The following is a 23018-nucleotide window of genomic DNA, read 5'->3' as shown; positions in this document are numbered from 1 at the left end:
CTGTCCACTCCGTGGGTCTCGGGACAGGGAGATGCTGGAAACGGAGAGCAGCTCATTCCCGGAGGTTTAAAACGGGGAAGGCGGCGATCGCCGGCGCCTCAAAGGTGCCAATACCGGGAGAAACGTTACGGTCCGGGGCGCTGACTGCACGGCGGGCAGGGTTCGGGAAGGAGACCGGGAACGCTTTGGAAAATCAGTGTAAATCTCTGTCCATCAGGTTTCCGACTGATGTGCAAAGCCGAGAAAGCCTCGGCAACTTTCTCAGCCACAGTGATTCCCGCGGTCCCGTCACATCTGTTCACAATGTCCGGTGCCGCTCAGCCCCGCTGTCTCCGACTTTGTCCATGGATAGTTTCTAAAGCTCGTTGCAGATTTACTTCCCCCGTTCGCAGGCATCGATCTCCTCATTGGCCTCCGCCCACACGGGCCCGGCTCGGCTCGCTTATTTTAAAATCCGCAGCTACTCTTCGTCGCGGTTCCTTCACACTCTGTCAGGGGTTCGGATCAGAAAGTTCCCATGTTGGTTTTATTTAATATTCTCCCTGACCAGCTCCGAATTACTGCGACGTTACTCTAAATGCTCCGGTGCTGGTTGTCCCGGAGCGGAGTGTCGCCGCTAACTTACCCCGTCTGACGTGTATCGGACCCCGCTGTGTCGGCTCTGAACTCCCTCTTCACCACATCGATATGGAAACAAACCCCGGGAAACAAAAACGCACAGCCACTCTCATTTAATTTTTCCAAACCCCCGTAACTCTCGGGTTCTAATATACAGTTGGTGTCATTTTCAGGATATAAATATACATTTTTTGTCAATAAAAGACTCCGGAATGTTGATTTGGTCCCTCAACCAAATTGTTGACACAGTTTGGGAACAACGGGGCTCCGAGCACTGGTTCCTATAATACCGACTGGGACATCCTGCAGGCCCAAGAAGAGTCTGATTATTCCTTGTATCTAACACACACAGACACCAGGAACAGCATCAGTTCACTCGGCCACTCTAGCACGTCCTGTCATTCAATAAGATCAGGGCCCCAAACACCACTCCCTTCCCCACTTTGCCCGGACCATCGGCCCCGCTTGCAGGGCAACAGTCTGCCGGTGTTTGCCCCCCAATGTGGTGAATCCCTCTGCTCGCCACCACCGTGGGCTCAGACATTTCCACAGATGAGCCCCTCCTGTCCCCACCGGGACAAACATCCTGTCCGCCCCCTCTCTCACCATCTTCATCCTTTCAATAGCCCGCCCCCTCCCTCCCCGGGGAACCGGCATCAAACCGACGGGCCGAGCGGTCTCCTCCTACCTCTCAGCGATACATCAGACTCCGGCCGCAGGAGACGCTTCACAAACGCCCCCACCTTCGCTCGGAGGAAAGAGGAAATGAATCAGAAAGCGGACATTTACTTTGGGATTTGTTCCGCTTTTACTGGGAGGTCACTTCGGCAAGGAGTCAGGTCGGCGGGGTAACGCCCCCTCGGCTGGTCCGCCTCCACTATTGGGCGTAAACAGTGATTGACATTGCCTTGGGCCAATGACTATAGCGCAGCGGCGGTGAGGGGTCTCGTGGTCGGTAGAACCATAGAAAACTACAGCACAGAAACAGGCCATTTGGCCCTTCTCGGCTCCGCCGAACCATTTTTCTGCCTAGTCCCACTGACCTGCACCCCGACCATATCCCTCCGTACACCTCCCACCCATGTACCTGTCCAAGTTTTTCTTAAATGTTAAAAGTGAGCCCGCATTTACCACGTCATCTGCCAGCTCATTCCACACTCCCAACACTCTCTGTGTGAAGAAGCCTCTCCCCCCCCCCACAAAATGTTCCATATATAACCATATAACTATTACAGCACGGAAACAGGCTATCTCGGCCCTTCTAGTCCGTGCCAAACTCTTAACCTATCCTAGTCCCACCGACCTGCACTCAGCCTATAACCCTCCATTCCTTTCCTGTCCATATATCTATCCAATTTAACTTTAAACGACAACATCGAACCTGCCTCGACCTCTTCTGCTGGAAGCTCGTTCCACACAGCCACCACTCTCTGAGTAAAGAAGTTCCCCCTCGTCTTACCCCTAAACTTTTGTCCTCTAGCTCTCAACCCATGTCCTCTTGTTTGAATCTTCCCCACTCTCAATGAAAAAAGTCTAACCACGTCAACTCTATCAATCCCCCTCATAATTTTAAACACCTCTATCAAGACCCCCTCAACCTTCTACGCTCCGAAGAATAAAGACCCAACTTGTTCAACCTTTCTCTGTAACTTAGGACATGAAAACCAGGCAAAATTTTAGTAAACCTCCTCTGTACTCTCTCAATTTTATTGACATCTTTCCTATAATTCGGTGACCAGAACTGTACACAATACTCCAGATTTAGCCTTACCAATGCCTTATACAAATTGAACATCACATCCCAACTCCTATACTCAATGCTCTGATTAATAAAGGCCAGCAAACCAAAAGCTTTCTTCACCACCCTATCCACATGACATTCCATCTTCAGGGAACTACGCACCAATATTCCTGGATTCCTCTGTTCTACAGCATTCTTCAATGCCCTACCATTTACCATGTATGTCCTGTTTTGATTAGTTCTACCAAAATGTAGTACCTCACATTTTTCTGCATTAAACTCCATCTGCCATCTTTCAGCCCACTCTTCTAACTGTCCTAAATCTATCTGCAAGCATTGAAAACATACCTCATCATCCACAACTCCACCTATCTTAGTATCATCTGCATACTTACTAATCCAATTTACCACCCCATCATCCAGATCATTAATATATGTGACAAACAACATTAGACCCAGTACAGATCCCTGAGGCACACCACCAGTCACGGGCCTCCAACCTGACAAACAGTTATCCACCACTACTCTCTGGCGTCTCCCATCCAGCCACTGCTGAATCCATTTTACTACTTCCATATTAATGCCTAACAATTGAACCTTCCTAGCTAACCTTCCACGTGGAACTTTGTCAAAGGCCTCACTGAAGTCCATATAGACAACATCCACCATTTTACCCTTGTCAATTTTCTTAGTAACCTCATCAAAAAATTCAATAAGGTTTGTCAAACATGACCTTCCACGCACAAATCCATATTAACTGTTCCTAATCAGACCGTCTATCCAGATAATTATATATACCATCTCTAAGAATACTTTCCATCAATTTACCCACCACTGACGTCAAACTCACAGGCCGATAATTGCCAGGTTTACTCTTAGAACTTGAGAAACTCAGTTACAGAGAAAGGTTGAATAGGTTAGGACTTTATTCCCTGGAGCGTAGAAGAATGAGGGGAGATTTGATAGAGGTATATAAAATTATGATGGGTATAGATAGAGTGAATGCAAGCAGGCTTTTTCCACCGAGGCAAGGGGAGAAAACAACCAGAGGACATGGGTTAAGGGTGAGGGGGGAAAAGTTTAAAGGGAACATTGGGGGGGCTTCTTCACACAGAGAGTGGTGGGAGTATGGAATGAGCTGCCAGACGAGGTGGTAAATGCGGGTTCTTTTTTTAACATTTAAGAATAAATTGGAGAGATACATGGATGGGAGGTGTATGGAGGGGTATGGTCCGTGTGCAGGTCAGTGGGACTAGGCAGAAAATAGTTCGGCACAGCCAAGAAAGGCCAAATGGCCTGTTTCTGTACTGTAGTTTCTATGGTTCTATGGTTTTCTATGGTAACCCTTTTTAAACAATGGAACCACATTTAAACTTTTTAAACTTTTCCCCCTTCACCCTTAACCCATGTTCTCTGGGTTTTTTTTCCCTCCTCCAGCCTCAGTGGAAAAAGCCTGCTTGAATTCACTCTATCTATACCCACCATAATTTTATATACCTCTATCAAATCTCCCCTCATTCTTCTACACTCCAGGGAATAAAGTCCTCACCTATTCAATCTTTCTCTGTAACTCAGTTTCTCAAGTCCAGGCAACATGCTTGTAAACCTTCTCTGCACTCTCTCAACTTTATTAATATCCTTCCTGTGATTTGGTAACCAAAACTGTACACAATACTCCAAATTCGGCCTCACCAATGCCTTATACAACCTCATCATAACATTCCAAGTCTTAAACTCAATACTTTGATATACAAGGGCGAATGTAGCAAAAACTCTCTTTACGACCCTATCTACCTGTGTCGCCACTTTTAGGGAATTTCTATCTGTATTCCCAGATCCTTCTGTTCTACTGCACTCCTCAGTGCCCTACCACTTACCTTGCATGTTCTACCTTGGTTAGTCCTTCCAAAGTGCAATACCTCACACTTATCTGCATTAAACTCCATCTGCCATTTTTCAGCCCATTTTTCCAGCTGGTCCAAATCCCTCTGCAAGCTTTGAAAACCTTCCTCACTGTCCACTACACTTCCAATCCTTGTATCATCAACAAATTTGCTGATCCAATTTACCACATTATCATCCAGATCATTGATATAGATGACAAATAACAATGGACCCAGCACTGATCCCTGTGGCACACCACTAGTCACAGGCCTCCACTCAGAGAAACAATCCTCTACTACGACTCTTTGGCTTCTTCCGTTGAGCCAATGTCTAATCCAAATTACCACCTCTCCATGTATACCGAGCGACTGAATTTTCCTAACTAACCTCCCATGTGGGACCTTGTCAACGGCCTTACTGAAGTCCTTGTGGACAGCATCCACTGCCTTCCCTTCATCCACTTTCCTGGTAGCCTCCTTGAAAAACTCCAATAGATTGGTCAAACATGACCTACCACACTCAAAGCCACGGTGACTCTACCTAATAAGTCCCTGTTTAACTAAATGCTTGTCGATTCTGTCTCTTAGTACTCCCTCCAATAACTTACCTACTTACCGGCCTATAATTTCCCAGATTACTTTTTGATCTTTTTTTAAACAACGGAACAAAATAAGCCATTCTCCAATCCTCTGGCACCTCACCCGTAGACACCGACATTTTAAATATATCTGCCAGGGCCCCTGCAATTTCAACACTAGTCTCCTTCAAGGTCCGAGGGAACACCCTGTCAGGTCCTGGGGATTTATCCACTTTAATTTGCCTCAAGATAGCAAGCACTTCCTCCTTTTCAATCTGTACAGTTTCCATGATCTCACTACTGATTTCCCTGAATTCCATAGACTTCATGCCAGTTTCCTTAGTAAATACAGATGCAAAAAAATACATTTAAGATCTCTCCCATTTCTTTTGGTTCCGCACATAGCCAACCACTCTGATATTCAAGAGGACCAATTTTATCCCTTACAATCCTTTTACTCTGAATATACCTGTAAAAACTCTTCGGATTATCCTTCACTTTGATTGCCAAGGCAACCTCATGTCTTCTTTTAGCCCTGTTGATTTCCTTTTTAAGTATTTTCTTGCACTTTTTATACTCCACAAGCACCTTATTTACTTCCTGTTTCCTATATATACATAGAATAGTACAGCACAGTACAGGCCCTTCGGCGGACGGAACACATCACTTGTGACCACCTTTCAGGGACCCAAACAGTCCTTCCTGGTGAGGCAACACTTCACTTTTGAGTCTGTTGGGGTCATCTATTGAATCCGGTGCTCCCGGTGAGGCCTCCTCTACATCGATGAAACCCGACGCAGATTGGGGGACCGCTTCATCGAGTACCTCCGCTCCGTCCGCCACAACAGACAGGATCTCCCGGTAGTCACCCACTTCAACTCTGCTTCCATTCCCATTCAGATATGTCCATACACGGCCTCCTCTACTGCTACAATGAGGCTAAACTCAGGTTGGAGGAGCAGCACTTCATATACCGTCTAGGTAGTCTCCAGCCCCTTGGTTTGAACATAGAATTCTCCAACTTCCGGTAATTCCCTCCCCCTCCCTTCCTCTATCCCTATGTAACTCTGCCTCTCCCCCAGCTGCCTATCACCTCCGTCATGGTTCCGTCTCCTTCTACTACCCATTGTTTTCCTGCCCATCACCTCCCTGCTTCCCCTCCCCCACCCCTTTGTCTTTCAAATTCCTGGTTTTTCAACTGAACCTACCAGCCTTCTACTACCAACCCTCCTCCATCTTCTTTATAGGGCCTCTGTCCCTTCCCTCGTCAGTCCTGATAAAGGGTTCCGGCCCAAGACGTCAATTCATCGTTTCAACGGATGCTGCCCAACCTGCTGAGTTCCTCCAGCATGTTGTGAGTGTCAGTAGGATCTTTATTCTTTTTAAGAATTAGAGAAATAGAAGCTTCATAAAACGATTGTGGTAATTTACCTAATCTGATTGATTCTTTGAATATTCTAGACAACCAAGGAGAGAGAATAGTGGAAAATTTAAATTTTATTATTTGAAATTTTAATTTTAATTTTTATCCGATATTTATATCGTTGATTAAATTGTTATATTATACCCCTGTAGCTTCGGTTTGTACTAATAATCAAAGATCTCCCTTTCATCGTCTATCTCGGGGTACTAGGCAAGGATGCTCTCTAGTCCATTATGATTTAATATTGCCCTTGAACCTTTAGCAATTGGTATCCGAGACTCGCCCAACATTTTTGGTATTACCCGCGAAAATGAAATACATAAATTATCATTATATGCAGATGAGTTGTTATTATATATCTCTAATCCGGAGAAATCAATTCCTGTTATTTTATCTTTGTTGGCTCAATTTAGTAACTTTTCTGGTTAAAAATTGAACCTTAATAAGAGTGAACTATTTCCCCTAAGTAAGCAGGTTCCTATTTATGGATGTTTGCCATTTAAATTGGTTATTGACTCTTTTATATATTTAGGGGTTAAAATCACAAAAAGGCATGAAGATTTATTTAAAGTTTTTTTTTACCTTTAATTAATCAGATTAAACTTTTGTTTACTAACTGATCAGTCGGATCAATGCTATCAAGATGATTATTTTGCCTAAATTTTTATATGTATTTCAATTGGTACCAATTTTTATTCCAAAATCTTTCTTTGATAATATTCATTCAAAAATTTCCTCATATATATGGTAGAACAAAAACCCACCAATGGGAATAGCACAGGTCCTGAATCCTCTGTTGACAGCGGTGGGGTAGGGTCTGGTCACGTGATTAGTAGCCCAGCCGTTAAACTGATAAAGCTCGAGCTTTCCAGCGCCTGGGTGACGTAAGACATGTGAGAGCAGATGTGCTTGAAATGGGGGAGATGCATTTGAGAGCAGAGTTGCTAGTGGCGGAAGGGTAGCCCCTCTCACTCCATCCTCCCACTGCCCCACTAGGAATAGGGTTCCCCTGGTCCTCACCTACCACCCCACCAGCCTCCGGGTCCAGCATATTATAATCCGTAACTTCCGCCACCTCCAACGGGATCCCACCACTAAGCACATCTTTCCCTCCCCCCCCTCTCTCTGCTTTCCACAGGGATCGCTCCCTACACGACTCCCTTGACCATTCGTCCCCCCCCATCCCCACTGATCTCCCTCCTGGCACTTATCCGTGTAAGCAGAACAAGTGCTACACATGCCCTTACACTTCCTCCCTTACCACTATTCAGGGCACCAGACAGTCCTTCCAGGTGAGGCGACACTTCACCTGTGAGTCGGCTGGGGTGATATACTGCGTCCGGTGCTCCCGGTGTGGCCTTTTATATATTGGCGAGACCCGATGCAGACTGGGAGACCGCTTTGCTGAACACCTACTCTCTGTCCGCCAGCGAAAGCAGGATCTCTCAGTGGCCACCCATTTTAATTCCACATCCCATTCCCATTCTGACATGTCCATCCATGGCCTCCTCTACTGTAAAGATGAAGCCACACTCAGGTTGGAGGAACAACACCTTATATTCCGTCTGGGCAGCCTCCAACCTGAGGGCATGAACATCGACTTCTCTAACTTCCGCTAATGCCCCACCTCCCCCTCGTACCCCATCCGTTTTTTTATTTTTATACACACATTCTTTCTCTCACTCTCCTTTTTCTTCCTCTGTCCCTCTGACTATACCCCTTGCCCATCCCTTCCCCCACGCTTGTCTTTCTCCCCAGATCTCCTGTCCCATGATCCTCTCATATCCCCTGTGCCAATCACCTATCCAGCTCTTGGCTCCATCCCTCCCCCCCCCCCCGCTGTCTTCTCCTATCATTTTGGATCTCCCCCTCCCCCTCTCACTTTCAAATCCCTTACTCACTCTTCCTTCAGTTAGTCCTGACGAAGGGTCTCGGCCCGAAACGTCGACTGTACCTCTTCCTAGAGATTCTGCCTGGCCTGCTGCGTTTACCAGCAACTTTGATGTGTGTTGCTTGAATTTCCAGCATCTGCAGATTTCCTCGTGTGTGCATTTTTTTTTAGTTTAGTTGATTAATTCTGTTTAGATTAGTTTTTTTGGGGTTTTTTTTTCCTTTTTTCATGTTTTTTTAGATTTTTTCTTTGTTTTATATGATTCATTTGTATCCTATACGATTGGGAGTTTTATTATTTAAGTATTATCTGGCTTTATAATCACATGCTAATTACAACAATATATTCCCAATAACTTTGTACTACTATTATGTTATGTTTATTTTTATGAAACTAATAAAAAGATTGAATAGGAAAGAAAGGAAATGGAACTGATGCTTGCTGAAACCTTTCATGGCGCCGTAATTCCCCATAACTCCCTGCGCCCAAAACTTCGCCGTCGTCGAAGCACAGATCAAATGCGCAGGCGTCAGTATTGTGACGTTGCCGAATATCACGCATGCGCGCATGCGCGCAGTACACGGAAGGCCTCAGCAGCCCGATAGCAGGTAAGAACGAGTCTCCAGGGTGCTGGGGAAAGGTGAGGGTTGGGGTGCGGGGGGAGACATGGAAAGGGGAGAGCGGAGGGGGAGGGACAATTGCTGTGACTCCGGACACCATGACCCGCAATCCCGGGATAGTCCTGCTCTCTTCCCTCTCTCTCAGCCCCACCATCCGTACACGGGCCCCGGGGAACTTCCGGCTGATGAGGGAATGGGAACCGATGGGTCTCTCAGACAGAGCTGAGCTCCAGCTGTCTAAATGCAAGGATCGGGAACTCGGAGAAAGGGAACAAAATCTTTTACATCAGCTGTTGTGAAAATCACCTTTGTTCTGCCTCCAATCACAAACAAGAGAAAATCTTCAGAGAGGGCACAGTTTTAAGGTGCTTGGAAGCAGGTACGAAGGAGATGTCGGGGTGTTGTGTTCTTTATACGTACCGTGGGTTACTAATAACAAACCATATTCTGCAGAATTGAACTTGTATTTAACAGCAGCAAAACCATGTTTTACACTGTCATGCTTCTCGATCATTCTTCATTTCTGCTCATGTTGGGAACTCTGTCCAGTCACGTCCTGACACGTGATATCACCACAAGGGGTAAGTTTTTTACACAGAGTGGTGAGTGCGTGGAATGGGCTGCCGGCCACAGTGATTAAGCTGGATACAATACGGTCTTTTAAGAGGCTCCTTGATAGGTACATGGCGCGTAGAAAAATACAGGGCTATGGGGAACTCTAGGGAATTTCTAAAGTAAGTAATGTTCAGCACAGCATTGTGGGCCGAAGGGCCTGTATTGTGCTGTATAAATGGGGAAGTCACTTACCCATGACCTCTGGTTGTCATCCCACCCAACATCAGTGGTAAAAGCTGCTTGCATTTACCCCATCGATACCCTCATAATTTTGCCTACTTCCAACAAAGCCTTTTTTAGGTGGATAAGATGATGAGGGGTATTGATCGTGTGGATAGCCAGAGGCTTTTCCCAGGGCTGAAATGGCTAACGTGAGGGGCATAGTTTTAAGCTGCTTGGAAATAGGTACCGAGGGGATGTCAGGGGTAAGTTTTTTTACACAGAGAGTGGTGGGTGTGTGGAATGCACTGCCAGCAGTGGTGGTCGAGGCAGATACAATAGGGTCTGTTAACAGCCTCTTAGATAGGTACATGGAGCTTAGAAACATAGAGGTCCATGTGCTAGGGAAATTCTAGGCAGTTTCTAGAGTAAATTTCATGGTTGGCACAACATTGTGGGCTGAATGGCCTGGAATATGCTGTAGATTTCCATGTTCTATGTTGAACGGCGAAATAACTTTGCCTATCCTACAATCCTCTGATAACTCTCCCTTCACTAAGGATGATTTAATTATCTCTGCTGGGGCCCAACGATTTCTGCACTTGCCTCCCATGGGGTCCGAGGGAGCACCTTGTCATGCCCTGGAGATTTATCCACCCTCTTCTTTAATCTGTGCAGGGTCCATGATTTTAATGCCGCTTTTCCACACTCTCATTGACACTGTCTCCATCTGAGTAAATAGGGATGAAAAGAATATTTAAGATCTCCACCATCTGCTTTGGTTCCAGACATGGATTGCCATTCCGGTCTTTCAGAGGACCAACTTAGTGCCTTGCAATCCTTTTGCTTTTAATCTATCTCCAGAATCCCTGAGGATTATCTTTCATCTTTTCTGTGAGGGCAATCTCATGCCTTCTTTTAGCCATCCTGATTTACTTCTTATGTGTTCTCTTGCATTTCTTCTACTCCACAAGAACCTACCTGCCTATCCCTGTTCTGCAACTCCATTTTGTGCTTCACCAGGGTCTCGATATCTCTTGAAAACCAAGGTTCCATACAGTTTCTATCCTTACCTTTTATTCTGAGAAGCACATACCCGCTTTGTACTTTCAAAATTTCGCTTTGAAGGCCTCAATTTACCAAGCACACCTTTGCCATAAAGTAGCCTGTCCCAGGCCACAGTTGCCAGACCCTAGTGTCATAATTCCGGGGGTTGATCCATGCCCTGAACACATCTGCCTTTCCTAAGCTGCTCCTTGTATTGAAATATACAGGGCTCAGCCTATTCACTGCACCATGCTCAACTTTTTCATTCCTGACTTTGTCTGAGGTCTGAACAACAAATGTCACTGCAAACCCTGCACTATCTGTTCTGTTATTCAGGCTCCCATTCCCCCTGCAACTTTAGTTTAACCCCCCCCCCAACCCCACCCCACACCATGCAGCTCTATCACCCCTTTGGCTTTCATCTCCCAGATCAATAAAAAGGAGGTGCATACCAGGTACAGGCAGATCGGAACAAATGGGTAATTATGAAATACAGGGAATTCAAGTGAACACTTATGAAAGACAAAGAAGGCATGAGGTTGCCCCAGCAGACAAGGTGAAGGAGAATCCTCATGGATTCTGCAGATATGTTCAGTGTGAAAAGATTGCAAGGGAAAAAATTAATCCTCTGCAAGATCAGAATGGTAATCCATATGAGGAGACAAAATAGATGTGAGAGATATTTTTTGCTCAGGAGATGAACGCAGAGTCTATAGAAGTGAGGCAAAGCAGCATCAAATTCCTAGACCCTGTACAGATTACAGAGGTGGAATATGAGAGGTGGATCAAGAAGGTTCAGTCACTCAGCATTCAAGATGAGATAGTAAATTGGATGAGACACTGTCTTTGGGAGAAGCCACTGTGTGGTAGCAGATGGTTGCCTCTCTGACTGGAGGCCTGTGACTAGTGGTGTGCCACAGGGATCAGTGCTGGATCTGTTGTTGTTTGTCATCTATATCAGTAATCTGGATGATAGTGTGGTTAACTGGATCAGCAAATTTGTAGCTGACACCAAGATTGGTGGTGTAGTGAACAATGAGGAAGACTATCATGGCTGCTGTGCGATCTGGACCAACTGGGAAAATGGTTTGAGAAATGGAAAATGGAATTTAATGCAGACAAGTGTGAGGTGTTGCACTTTGGTATGACCTACCAAGGGAGGTCTTTCACCGTGACTGGTAGAGCACTGAGGAGTGTTGTAGAAGAAAGGGATGTGGGAATACAAGTCCTCAATTCACTGATGTTGGGGGAGTCCAGAACCAGAGGCCACAATTTGAGAATAAGGGGTAGGTCATTTCGAATGGAGTTGAGGAAAAACTTTTTCACCCAGAGAGTTGTGAATCTGTGGAATATTCTGCCTCAGAAGGCAGTGGAGGCCAATTCTCTGAATGCTTTTAAGAAGGAGTTGGAGAGATCTCTTAATGATAGCAGAGTGAAGGGATATGGGGAGAAGGCAGGAATGGGGTACTGATTGTGGATGATCAGCCATGATCACAGTGAATGGCAGTACCAGCTCGAAGGGCCAAATGGCCTACTCCTGCACCGATTGTCTATTGAAAATGGTGTCATAGATGTGATGGAAAGAAAGATTTTGGCCCATTGGCCTTCATGAACCAAAGTACTGACAACAATAGATAGATGTTATCTTGACTTGTGGAAGACATTGGTGAGGCCTAATTTGGAGTATTGTGTACAGTTTTGGTCACCTACCTACATGAAGGTTGTAAAAGAGGTTGAAAGAGTTCAGAGAAAATTCACAAGGATGTTGCCAGGTCTGGAGGACTTGGGTTATTAGGAAAGATTGAACAAGTCCGGACTTTATTCCTTGGAACATAAAAGATTGAGGGGAGATTTGATGGAGGTATACCACTATTATGAGGGGTATAGATAGGGTAAATGCAAGCTGGCTTTTACCACTGAGATGGGGTGGGACGACAATCAGAGGCCATGGGTTAAGGGTAGAAGGTGAAACGTTAAGGGGAACATGAGGGGAAACTTCTTCACACAGATGGTCATCCAGGTGTGGAATGAGCAGCCAGCACAAGTGGTGCATGCGAGCTCAATTTCAACATTTAAGAGGTTTGCATAGGTACCTGGATGGTAGGGGTATGGGAGTGGGCAGATTAAATAGTTCAGCACAAACCAGATGGCCCAAAGGGCCTGTTTCTGTATTGTAATTTTCGATGACTGTGACAAGAACCTGAAATAATACAAAAATTCCCTCTAAGTTCTTTTAACAGCTGTGCAGACCAACCATTCATCTCAGCAGGAATTTTGTATATGGTGTTAAAACTGTGGCACTTTTAAGTTAATAATGCATAAAAGAAAATCCCAGGTGCATGACAAGAAAGACAATTTGTCTGATACTCTTTCAGTTACTGTGGGGCCAGGCACCCATGCTGCTCAGCAGGAACAGGGAATAATACAAATGGAGAGAGGCAAACTGAGCCAGGTCACAGATTGGAGATGGCAGAAATGCCCCATTCTTAGAGAGACAGGAAGAGCATCAAGGAATTGATGGCCATTCCAGATACCAGCACTGTGCCCAGTCAGAAGATGATTTCTCTCTCCAACTTGGGTTGAACCTCATTGCAACAGTGTGATACCAGATCAAACCTTGAGAACTCAAGTAATCTCATCTGAAATTTGGTCCTAACCCAATGATGGATTTTGTAAATCTTTTTACAGGTTAAAAACGAGATGGAATTTAGCTCCTAGGATTTTAAACCCAGTACGCCAGTTTTGCTGTCTCTGTCCAGATGTTTGAGAAGTGGAGCAAGGATTTCAATCAACCATCCTTCCAGCTCAGACTGTGGGGAGGGATTCACTTGGTCATCTGACCGACTGGCTCGACCGTCATTTTACACAGGGGAAAGGCCGTTCACCTGCTCAGACAGTGGGAGTGGATTCACTCGGTTATCTCAATTGAAGGTACATCAGCAAGTTCACACTGGACAAGGCCATTCATCTGATCTGTGTGCGAGAAGGGATTCAGTCGGTCATCCCACCTGTGGACACACCAGGCAATTCACACTGGGCAGAGGCTGGTCATCTGCTGAACTTGTGGGGAAGGATTCACTCGGTCATCTGACCTAATGGCTCACCAGCGAGTTCACACCGGGGAGAAGCCATTCACCTGCTCAGTCTGTGGGAAGAGATTCACTCAGTCATCCAACCTACTGGCACATCAGCGAGTTCACACTGGGGAGAAGCCGTTCAACTGCTCAGTCTGTGGGAAGAGATTCACTCAGTCATCCAACCTACTGGCACATCAGCGAGTTCACACTGGGGAGAAGCCGTTCACCTGCTCAGTCTGTGGGAAGAGATTCACTAATTCATCCACCCTACAGAGACATCAGCGAGTTCACACTGGCGAGAAGCCATTGACCTGCTCAGTCTGTGGGAAGAGATTCGCTGATCAATCCACCCGACAGAAACATCAGCGAGTTCACACTGGGGAGAAGCCGTTCACCTGCTCAGAATGTGGGAAGAGATTCACTGAGTCATCCAGCGTACAGAGACATCAGCGAGTCCACACTGGGGAGAAGCCATTCACCTGCTCAGTCTGTGGGAAGAGATTCACTGAGTCATCCAACCTACGGAGTCACCAGCGAGTTCACACTGGGGAGAAGCCATTCACCTGCTCAGTCTGTGGGAAGAGATTCACTAATTCATCCACCCTACAGAGACATCAGCGAGTTCACACTGGCGAGAAGCCATTCACCTGTTCAGTCTGTGGGAAGAGATTCACTGATAAATCCACCCTACAGAAACATCAGCGAGTTCACACTGGGGAGAAGCCATTCACATGCTCAGAATGTGGGAAGAGATTCACTGAGTCATCCAGCCTACAGAGACATCAGCGAGTCCACACTGGGGAGAAGCCGTTCACCTGCTCAGTCTGTGGGAAGAGATTCACTAATTCATCCAGCCGACAGAATCATCAGCGAATTCACACTGGGGAGAAGCCGTTCACCTGCTCAGAATGTGGGAAGGGATTCACTCAGTCATCCAACCTACAGAGTCATCAGCGAGTTCACACTGGGGAGAAGCCGTTCACCTGCTCATTCTGTAGGAAGGGATTCACTAATTCATCCAGCCTACAGAATCATCAGCGAGTTCACACTGGGGAGAAGCCGTTCACCTGCTCAGTCTGTGGGAAGAGATTCACTCAGTCATCCAGCCTACTGAGTCATCAGCGAGTTCACACTGGAGAGAAGCCGTTCACCTGCTTAGAATGTGGGAAAGGGTTCACTCAGTCATCCAGACTGCTGGTACACCAGTCAGTTCACAGTGGGGAGTGGCCGTTCACCTGCTCAGACTGTGGGAAGGGATTCACTTGCTCATCTAAGCTAATGGCTCACCAGCGAGTTCACACTGGAGAGATGCTGTTCACCTGCTCAGTCTCTGAGAAGAGATTCACTGAGTCATCCAACCTAGTGGCACATCAGCGAGTTCACACTGGGGAGAAGCCGTTCACCTGCTCAGTCTGTGGGAAGAGATTCACTCAGTCATCCACCCTACAGAGTCATCAGCGAGTTCACACTGGAGAGAAGCCGTTCACCTGCTCAGTCTGTGGGAAGAGATTCACTCACTCATCCACCCTACAGAATCATCAGCGAGTTCACACTGGGGAGAAGCCATTCACCTGCTTAGTCTGTGGGAAAAGATTCACTCAGTCATCCACCCTACAGAATCATCAGCGAGTTCACACTGGGGAGAGGCCATTCACCTGCTCAGTCTGTGGGAAGAGATTCACTCAGTCATCCAACCTACAGATTCATCAGCGAGTTCACACTGGGGAGAAGCCGTTCACCAGCTCAGAATGTGAGAAAGGATTCACTCAGTCATCCACCCTACAGAATCATCAGCGAGTTCACACTGGGGAGAGGCCATTCACCTGCTCAGTCTGTGGGAAGAGATTCACTCAGTCATCCAGCCTACAGAGACATCAGCGAGTCCACACTGGGGAGAAGCCATTCACCTGCTCAGTATGTGGGAAGAGATTCACTGAGTCATCCAACCTACTGGCACATCAGCGAGTTCACACTGGGGAGAAGCCGTTCACCTGCTCAGTCTGTGGGAAGAGATTCACTAATTCATCCACCCTACAGAGACATCAGCGAGTTCACACTGGCGAGAAGCCCTTCACCTGCTCAGTCTGTGGGAAGAGATTCGCTGATCAATCCACCCTACAGAAACATCAGCGAGTTCACACTGGGGAGAAGCCATTCACCTGCTCAGAATGTGGGAAGAGATTCACTGAGTCATCCAGCCTACAGAGACATCAGCGAGTCCACACTGTGGAGAAGCCATTCACCTGCTCAGTCTGTGGGAAGAGATTCACTTGCTCATCTAAGCTAATGGCTCACCAGCGAGTTCACACTGGAGAGATGCTGTTCACCTGCTCAGTCTCTGAGAAGAGATTCACTGAGTCATCCAACCTAGTGGCACATCAGCGAGTTCACACTGGGGAGAAGCCGTTCACCTGCTCAGTCTGTGGGAAGAGATTCACTCAGTCATCCCTCCTGCAGAGTCATCAGCGAGTTCACACTGGGGAGAGGCCATTCACCTGCTCAGTCTGTGGGAAGAGATTCACTCACTCATCCACCCTACAGAATCATCAGCGAGTTCACACTGGGGAGAAGCCATTCACCTGCTTAGTCTGTGGGAAAAGATTCACTCAGTCATCCACCCTACAGAATCATCAGCGAGTTCACACTGGGGAGAGGCCATTCACCTGCTCAGTCTGTGGGAAGAGATTCACTCAGTCATCCAACCTACAGAGTCATCAGCGAGTTCACACTGGGGAGAAGCCATTCACCTGCTCAGAATGTGGGAAGAGATTCACTGAGTCATCCAGCCTACAGAGACATCAGCGAGTCCACACTGTGGAGAAGCCACTCACCTGCTCAGTCTGTGGGAAGAGATTCACTTGCTCATCTAAGCTAATGGCTCACCAGCGAGTTCACACTGGAGAGATGCCGTTCACCTGCTCAGTCTCTGAGAAGAGATTCACTGAGTCATCCAACCTAGTGGCACATCAGCGAGTTCACACTGGGGAGAAGCCGTTCACCTGCTCAGTCTGTGGGAAGAGATTCACTCAGTCATCCCTCCTGCAGAGTCATCAGCGAGTTCACACTGGGGAGAGGCCATTCACCTGCTCAGTCTGTGGGAAGAAATTCACTCACTCATCCACCCTACAGAATCATCAGCGAGTTCACACTGGGGAGAAGCCATTCACCTGCTTAGTCTGTGGGAAAAGATTCACTCAGTCATCCACCCTACAGAATCATCAGCGAGTTCACACTGGGGAGAGGCCATTCACCTGCTCAGTCTGTGGGAAGAGATTCACTCAGTCATCCAACCTACAGAGTCATCAGCGAGTTCACACTGGGGAGAAGCCATTCACCAGCTCAGAATGTGGGAATGTATTCACTCAGTCATCCCACCTACTGGCACACCAGTCAGTTCACAATGAGGAGTGGCTGTTGTTGTGAATCTGTAGATTTCGTTTGTTGTGGATTGTCATTTTGAGAGAGAGAGAGAGATTAAGAATGGTAATCAGTCTGACTTGCATCTTGTTTACATCGCTCACAGCTTGTTTAGTTTTAACCAAGGACACAGATACTCAGTCAGACAGAGATGAAGGAGGAAAAATGGAAGGTTCGAAACAAGGGAACTACTGGCCAAGGGTCACTGTTTCGAACTTTCCTCTGCCCATAAGGGTGGGTTAATTATCGATTCAGCATACATTGAATGTGTGATTGTCATCTCGTTTGATCCATAGGAGTGGATCTGATTTGGGGTATCCTGTGAAGACCACTTATGTGTTAACCCTTGCCTGGGTGTGGTGTGGAAATTCACTTGAAGACGATACCTCTTGTGACAAGTCACTTTTGGTGATAATTTGTATGTGGATTTGGAACAATGACGGATAAAATCTACAGCGACTGTTCCCTCGTTTTACCACCATGGATGCTGTGGAATTCAACGTTATTGCCTTCTTTCGACATTTACCCTGGATTACAAATATCTCTCTCTCCTCAACTATTCTGTGGTTGTACTGAACTTTCATAGTTTACCATCTCAAGACTCCAAGCCCTGTTTCCCCTGAGCTCAATAGTTTGGGAGTTATATTTACCCACATATATACATATAACACTGTTAACTTTTGTTTATCTTGCTTAAGTTACGATATTGTTAGTAGGTACTAATAAAGATAGTGGATTTAACATCAAAAACAGACTCTAGGTGTAGTCTATTGCTGCTGACTCATTTCTATAGTGTTACAGGGTCAAAATTGGGGCCTGCATCCGATATAGGAAAAGATTTGGAGGTGTATTAATTAGTTATCGGATTCATTGGAGTAATCCCTTTTGATTTATTTGTGTATGGAAAATCAGCAGCAATGGATGTTGATTGATGTCTGGAAGTGCCAACCTCTGAGGCATTAGAGGACACCAGAAGGATTGAGTTGCTGAGTATTGCTGAAAGGTTAAAACTTGTGAAGGTGAAATCGACAATGAGGAGGTCACAGATGCAGAGGAAAATAGCTGAGTATTATGTATCTGAGGGTGTGTTTAAAGTGCAGGAGTTGGAGGTGTTTCCTGAAAGTAAACCTAGTGAGCTAGAGCTCCCGCACAAGTTAGAAAAAATAAAGATAGAGGCTGTGGAAAGGCAGAGACAGGTTGAGACTAAAGACGCAGAAAAACAGAGAGGAAGCAGAAAGACAGAGGCTGTTCGAGCTGGAAAAGGTAGAGAGATTGCAGCAAAGGGGTCTAGTGTTAGACTCTGGTGATAAGTTTGAGGCCAGTCGGGAAGTTAAATTAGTGCCTCCATTTGACGAGGCAGAGGTTGATAAATACTTTCAGCATCTTGAGAAGTTTGCTCAGGGTTTAAAATGGCCAAAAGAGGTTTGCCCTATTCTCTTACAAAGTGTAATTAAGGGGAAGGCTCAGCTAGCCTATTCTGCTTTGACAGTTGATGAAGCAGCTGATTATGACATAGTGAAACAGGCTGTGCTCAAAGCTTATGAGTTGGTCCCAGAAGCATACAGGCAAAAGTTTAGAAATTTGAGGAAATCTATGAACCGGACTTATATGGAATGTGCTTATGAGAAGTTTGTGTGTTTTGACCGCTGGTGCAGACATAACAATGTAAATGATGATTTTAACAGCTTGAAAGAGTTGGTTTTAATTGAAGAATTCAAAATGTGTGTCCCTGATGACATAAAGATGTATTTAAGTGAAAAGGATGCTGCCACTTTGCAGGAGTCTGCTAGATTAGCAGTTAAGTTTGCTTTAACTCATAAGGTTAAGTGTACCCAGAATAAGAGCTTCCAAAAGAGTAGCAGGGATAACCAGGGTAAACCAGAAATTAAAGCTGGGACTAGTGACGAGACTAAGGATGAAGGGAAGCAGTTGAAGGAGAAATATTCTGGTCTGCCTTGTTACTATTGTAAGAAAGCTGGTCATATGGTGGCTAATTATTCTGTCCTGAAGAAGAAAAAGGAAAAGGAGGCAGTCCCACATGCCTGTGATCAGTATGTTGAAGCACCTATAAACCCACAGGGTTCTGAACATTCTGCTGAGGCTCAGTTAAGGACTGAGAGGTCTGACTGAGTTAAGTAGGGATTCCATCATTTTATGTCAGATGGGTTTGTATTAGTAATGGAAGGGTCAACCCCGGTACCAGTGAACATTTTTCGAGATACTGGGGCTTCTCAGTCACTTATATTAGACAGCCTTCTAAAGTTTAGTGGTGAGACTAACATTGGTGAGGTAAATCTTATTAAAGGCATTGGGGGCAGCATTGTTTCTGTGCCATTGCACAAGGTAACTTTACAGTCAGGGTTTGTTTCAGGACCTGTTAGGATCGGATTATGCTCCAGTTTACCGGTGGAAGCTGTTACTTTGCTGTCAGGGAATGACCTGGCAGATGGTAAAGTTGTTCCTGCAGTGCAGTTGACAACTAAGCCAACCACTGACGACCCACAGATGGATTTTAATATTTATCACAGTAACTCGAAGTATGGCTAAAATGTCTGCCAATGCAGACGGTTCTGTGCAGCATGATTCTGATACCCATGATAGCCAAAATCAGGTTGACCAGGATTCAGGTTATGATGACTTGTCAGGGACCTTTCAGCCTTCATTGTTTCAACAGGATTCAGGTAGTAAGTCTGATGAGAAAAATTTATCCCTGTCTAGGAAGGAGTTTATAACAGAACAGAACCAAGACCCTGAGATTGAAGCTTTATAAGAAACATCTCTCTCAGATGATGAGATTAAGAAAATGTCAGTAGGGTATTATCTTCAGGAGGGAGTGTTAATGAGGAAGTGGAGGCCACCTGCTATACCTGCGAGTGAGAAATGGGCAATTGTTCACCAAGTTGTAGTTCCTAAAGTTCATAGGACTGAAATTTTAACTTTGGCTCACAGTATGCCCTCCGGTGGCCATTTTGGAGAGAATAAAACTGTAAACAGGATTATGAAAGAAGTTTACTGGCCGAATTTGAGGAAAGATATTGTGACCTTTTGCAGAACCTGTCACACTTGTCAAGTTGTGGGTAAACCTAATCAGGTCACCCCAGTGACCCCACTCCGGCCTATACCTGCATTCGGAGAACCCTGTTCCAAATTTATAGTGGATTGTGCTGGCCCATTGCCAAAGACTAAAGCTGTCCATCAGTATTTACTAACTATTATGTGTACTGCATCCAGATTCCCAGAGGCAATACCTCTCAGAAATATTAAAGCTAAAACTGTGACGAAGGCTCTTAAGTTTTTTTTTACTTTATTTGGTTTGCCTAAAGAAATCCAGTCTGATCAAGGAAGTAATTTTACATCTGGATTATTCCAGCAGGTATTTTATGAACTGGGAGCTAAACAAATTGCATCGTCTGTGTAGCATCTGGAATCACAAGGGGCTTTAGAAAGATTTCATTCTACTGTCAAAAAATGATTAAGGCATACTGTGTTGAAAATAGAAAAAATTGGGATGAAGGAATACATTTGCTTTTGTTCACCGTAAAGGCTGATTTATACTTGTGCGTTCGAGATACGCCATATCCTACACCATAGGCCTGATTTAATTTTTGCGTAGCGAGCATGCATAGTTGTGTCTGCATTGCTCTGCACTTCACCACCAAAACGCAAGTTGGCGGTGGGGTTTCTCTGACACTGTTGAGCTTCTTTGTGAGAGACATGGACGACGAGATGCATTTCAAATATTTTCCCATGTTGGCAGGTAGATTTGATGATCTGGTTCATTGTCTCCAACCATTTATTTTGCATCAGTGTACAGACATGGCAGAGAAAAGCAACTAGAAATGCAATGCTACCAAGCAGACCAATCACAGTTGTTGCGGTCTGCATCGCCGCGACGCGTGAGTTACTTTTTTGAGGAGTTGCACGTTACCCTGCAGCGTAGGGTGCAGCGTGGGTATGGCGTAGGGTACGTGGTGCCTATGGCGTACACTTGACGCACAAGTATAAATCAGGCTTAAGAGAGTCGGTACAAGAATCATTGGGCTTTAGTCCATTTGAACTTGTATTTGGTCATAGAGTGAAGGGACCTTTGACCTTGTTAAAGGAACAGTGAATTGATGGGGATGTACATGTTAACTTGTTAGACTATGTTTTGAAGTTCAAAAATAAACTATACCAAGCCTGTCGTCTAGCGAGACAAAACTTAAAGATTTCTCAAAACAAAATGAAGTGTTGGTTTGATAAGCGGACCAAAACAAAAGAAAATACTAGGTGGGGGATAATGTGCTTGCCTTATCTCCAATGTTGACAAGTCCACTTCAAGCAAAATTCAATGGACTGTATGAAATAGTCTCTCAAATTAATGATGTGAATTATGTTATTAAAACACATGACTGACGTAAACTAACACAGGTGGTACACATCAATATGATAAAGCCTTATTCTGGCAAGCAGGCACCATCGGTGAGTGTTGTCAAACATATAAATCTGACAACCCTGAGAATGAAACAATTGACTCGCGTGAGAGTTTTCACAAGCCAAACATGGTCCCAGTTAGGCTAATGAACTCGGTTGTTCTCGAAAACACTGACAACAAGTTGGCTCATCTGCAGCCAAAGCAACAACAACAGCTGAAGGAATTAATTCTGAAGTTTAAAGGTTTATTTCCTGGTGCTCCCAAGCAAACCATGGTCGCAGTACATGATGTAGATATAGGTCAAGCCAAACTGATTAAGCAACACCCATATCACATGAACGTAGAAAAGTGTAAAGTGGCTGAGCAAGAAATTGAATATATGCTGAAAATGGTATTATTAGGCCTTCAACATCAGATTGGAGCTTACCCTGCGTTATTGTGCTCAAACCTGATGGTAGTGTTAGATTTTGCACTGATTATAGGAAGGTAAATGCAGTAACAAAAACAGATGCCTATCCTATCCCTAGGGTGGATGATTGCATCGATAAGGTTGGAAAAGGTAGTTTCCTACAAAGATTGATCTGTTGAAAGGGTATTGGTGTGTTCCATTGATGGACTGAGGTAGAGAAATTTCTGCATTTGTGACACCTTCTGGGTTGTATGAATACAATGTTTCACCATTTGGAATGAAATATGCTCCAGGAACATTCCAGAGAATGATTGATTCTGTAATTCAAGGGTTAGGACACACAGATGCCAATATTGATGACTTAGTCACAGGGAGTGACACTTGGGAAGAGCATATCTCTGCTGAAAAGCTGTTTGACAGGCTTTCCAGGGCCAACCTTACAGTTGACTTAGCTAAGAGTGAATTTGGCCATGCTACTGTGATCTGTCTTGGCTGTGTTGTAGGTCAAGGCAAGTTGGCTCCTGTGCGAGCAAAATCCAGGCCATTTCTGAAGTTCCTATTCCGACTGTGTGACGAAGGCCCGTCACTGATTACAGACGTCTCATGGCACACTCGGTAAAACACCCAAAGGGTCATCCACACACATTATTCCCCTCTGTTATTGTGGTGAGTGCACGCGTCACAATAAATCAACAGTCACAATTTTACACTCATCCCCAGCAGTAATAGGTATGAAAAAAAGAAACACACTATGTCACAGTTTTATTATCTCAGGTCAATTTATTCATATTCATCTTTCCAGTAAGTGTTTTGCCGAAGTGTCATGATAATCTGACGTCTCTCTCCTCCACAGTCACTGGGTCTGAAACAGAGCTGCTGCATAGAGCTGTCTTATATAGAGGCAGCAGCAACCTGCACAGGTGTGCCGATGGTGGAGGATACCATCTTTACCTGGGACAAGGGTTATGTTACCTAATTACTCATCTTGTGGTAAAGTTTTGGGGTTTATTTAAGTTATTTAACCGGGAAATGGTGAATCCTATGATGAAGTCTATGTGTTTATTGTGAGAACTGGTGGTAGAGTTTCAGATTGTGTGAAATGGAAGATAATTGAGTCAATTAGCTT

At 45.3% G+C, this 23018-nt stretch overlaps 2 protein-coding genes and 1 pseudogene across 3 annotated transcripts in view; all 3 read left to right on the top strand.

The window, feature by feature from the left end:
* LOC140207820 (uncharacterized) overlaps positions 1–23018 on the top strand; it is a 433432-nt pseudogene that overhangs the window by 92003 nt on the left and 318411 nt on the right.
* LOC140208438 (uncharacterized) overlaps positions 8714–23018 on the top strand; it is a 32012-nt gene continuing 17707 nt past the window's right edge. Inside the window, exons 1-2 of one of the 2 annotated variants that reach the window (XR_011888775.1) lie at positions 8714–8742; positions 13264–13777. The gene's annotated coding sequence lies outside the window, so the exon portion shown is untranslated. Of the gene's footprint in view, positions 8743–13263; positions 13778–23018 lie in introns of those variants that run through there. The other variant, XM_072277120.1, reaches the window with a different exon arrangement.
* Positions 14985–22443, top strand: LOC140207383 (uncharacterized; the record flags this gene model as incomplete). Its single annotated transcript, XM_072275921.1, has 2 exons — positions 14985–16490; positions 22396–22443. Coding segments are annotated over 2 exons (1554 nt in total), but the record flags the coding sequence as incomplete, so codon positions are not given.

Source organism: Mobula birostris, chromosome 13 (genome assembly GCF_030028105.1).
Source record: "Mobula birostris isolate sMobBir1 chromosome 13, sMobBir1.hap1, whole genome shotgun sequence".
Lineage (NCBI taxonomy): Eukaryota > Metazoa > Chordata > Chondrichthyes > Myliobatiformes > Myliobatidae > Mobula > Mobula birostris.
Note: the sequence above shows the minus strand (reverse complement) of the source record. Positions and strands in the feature narration are given on the sequence as shown.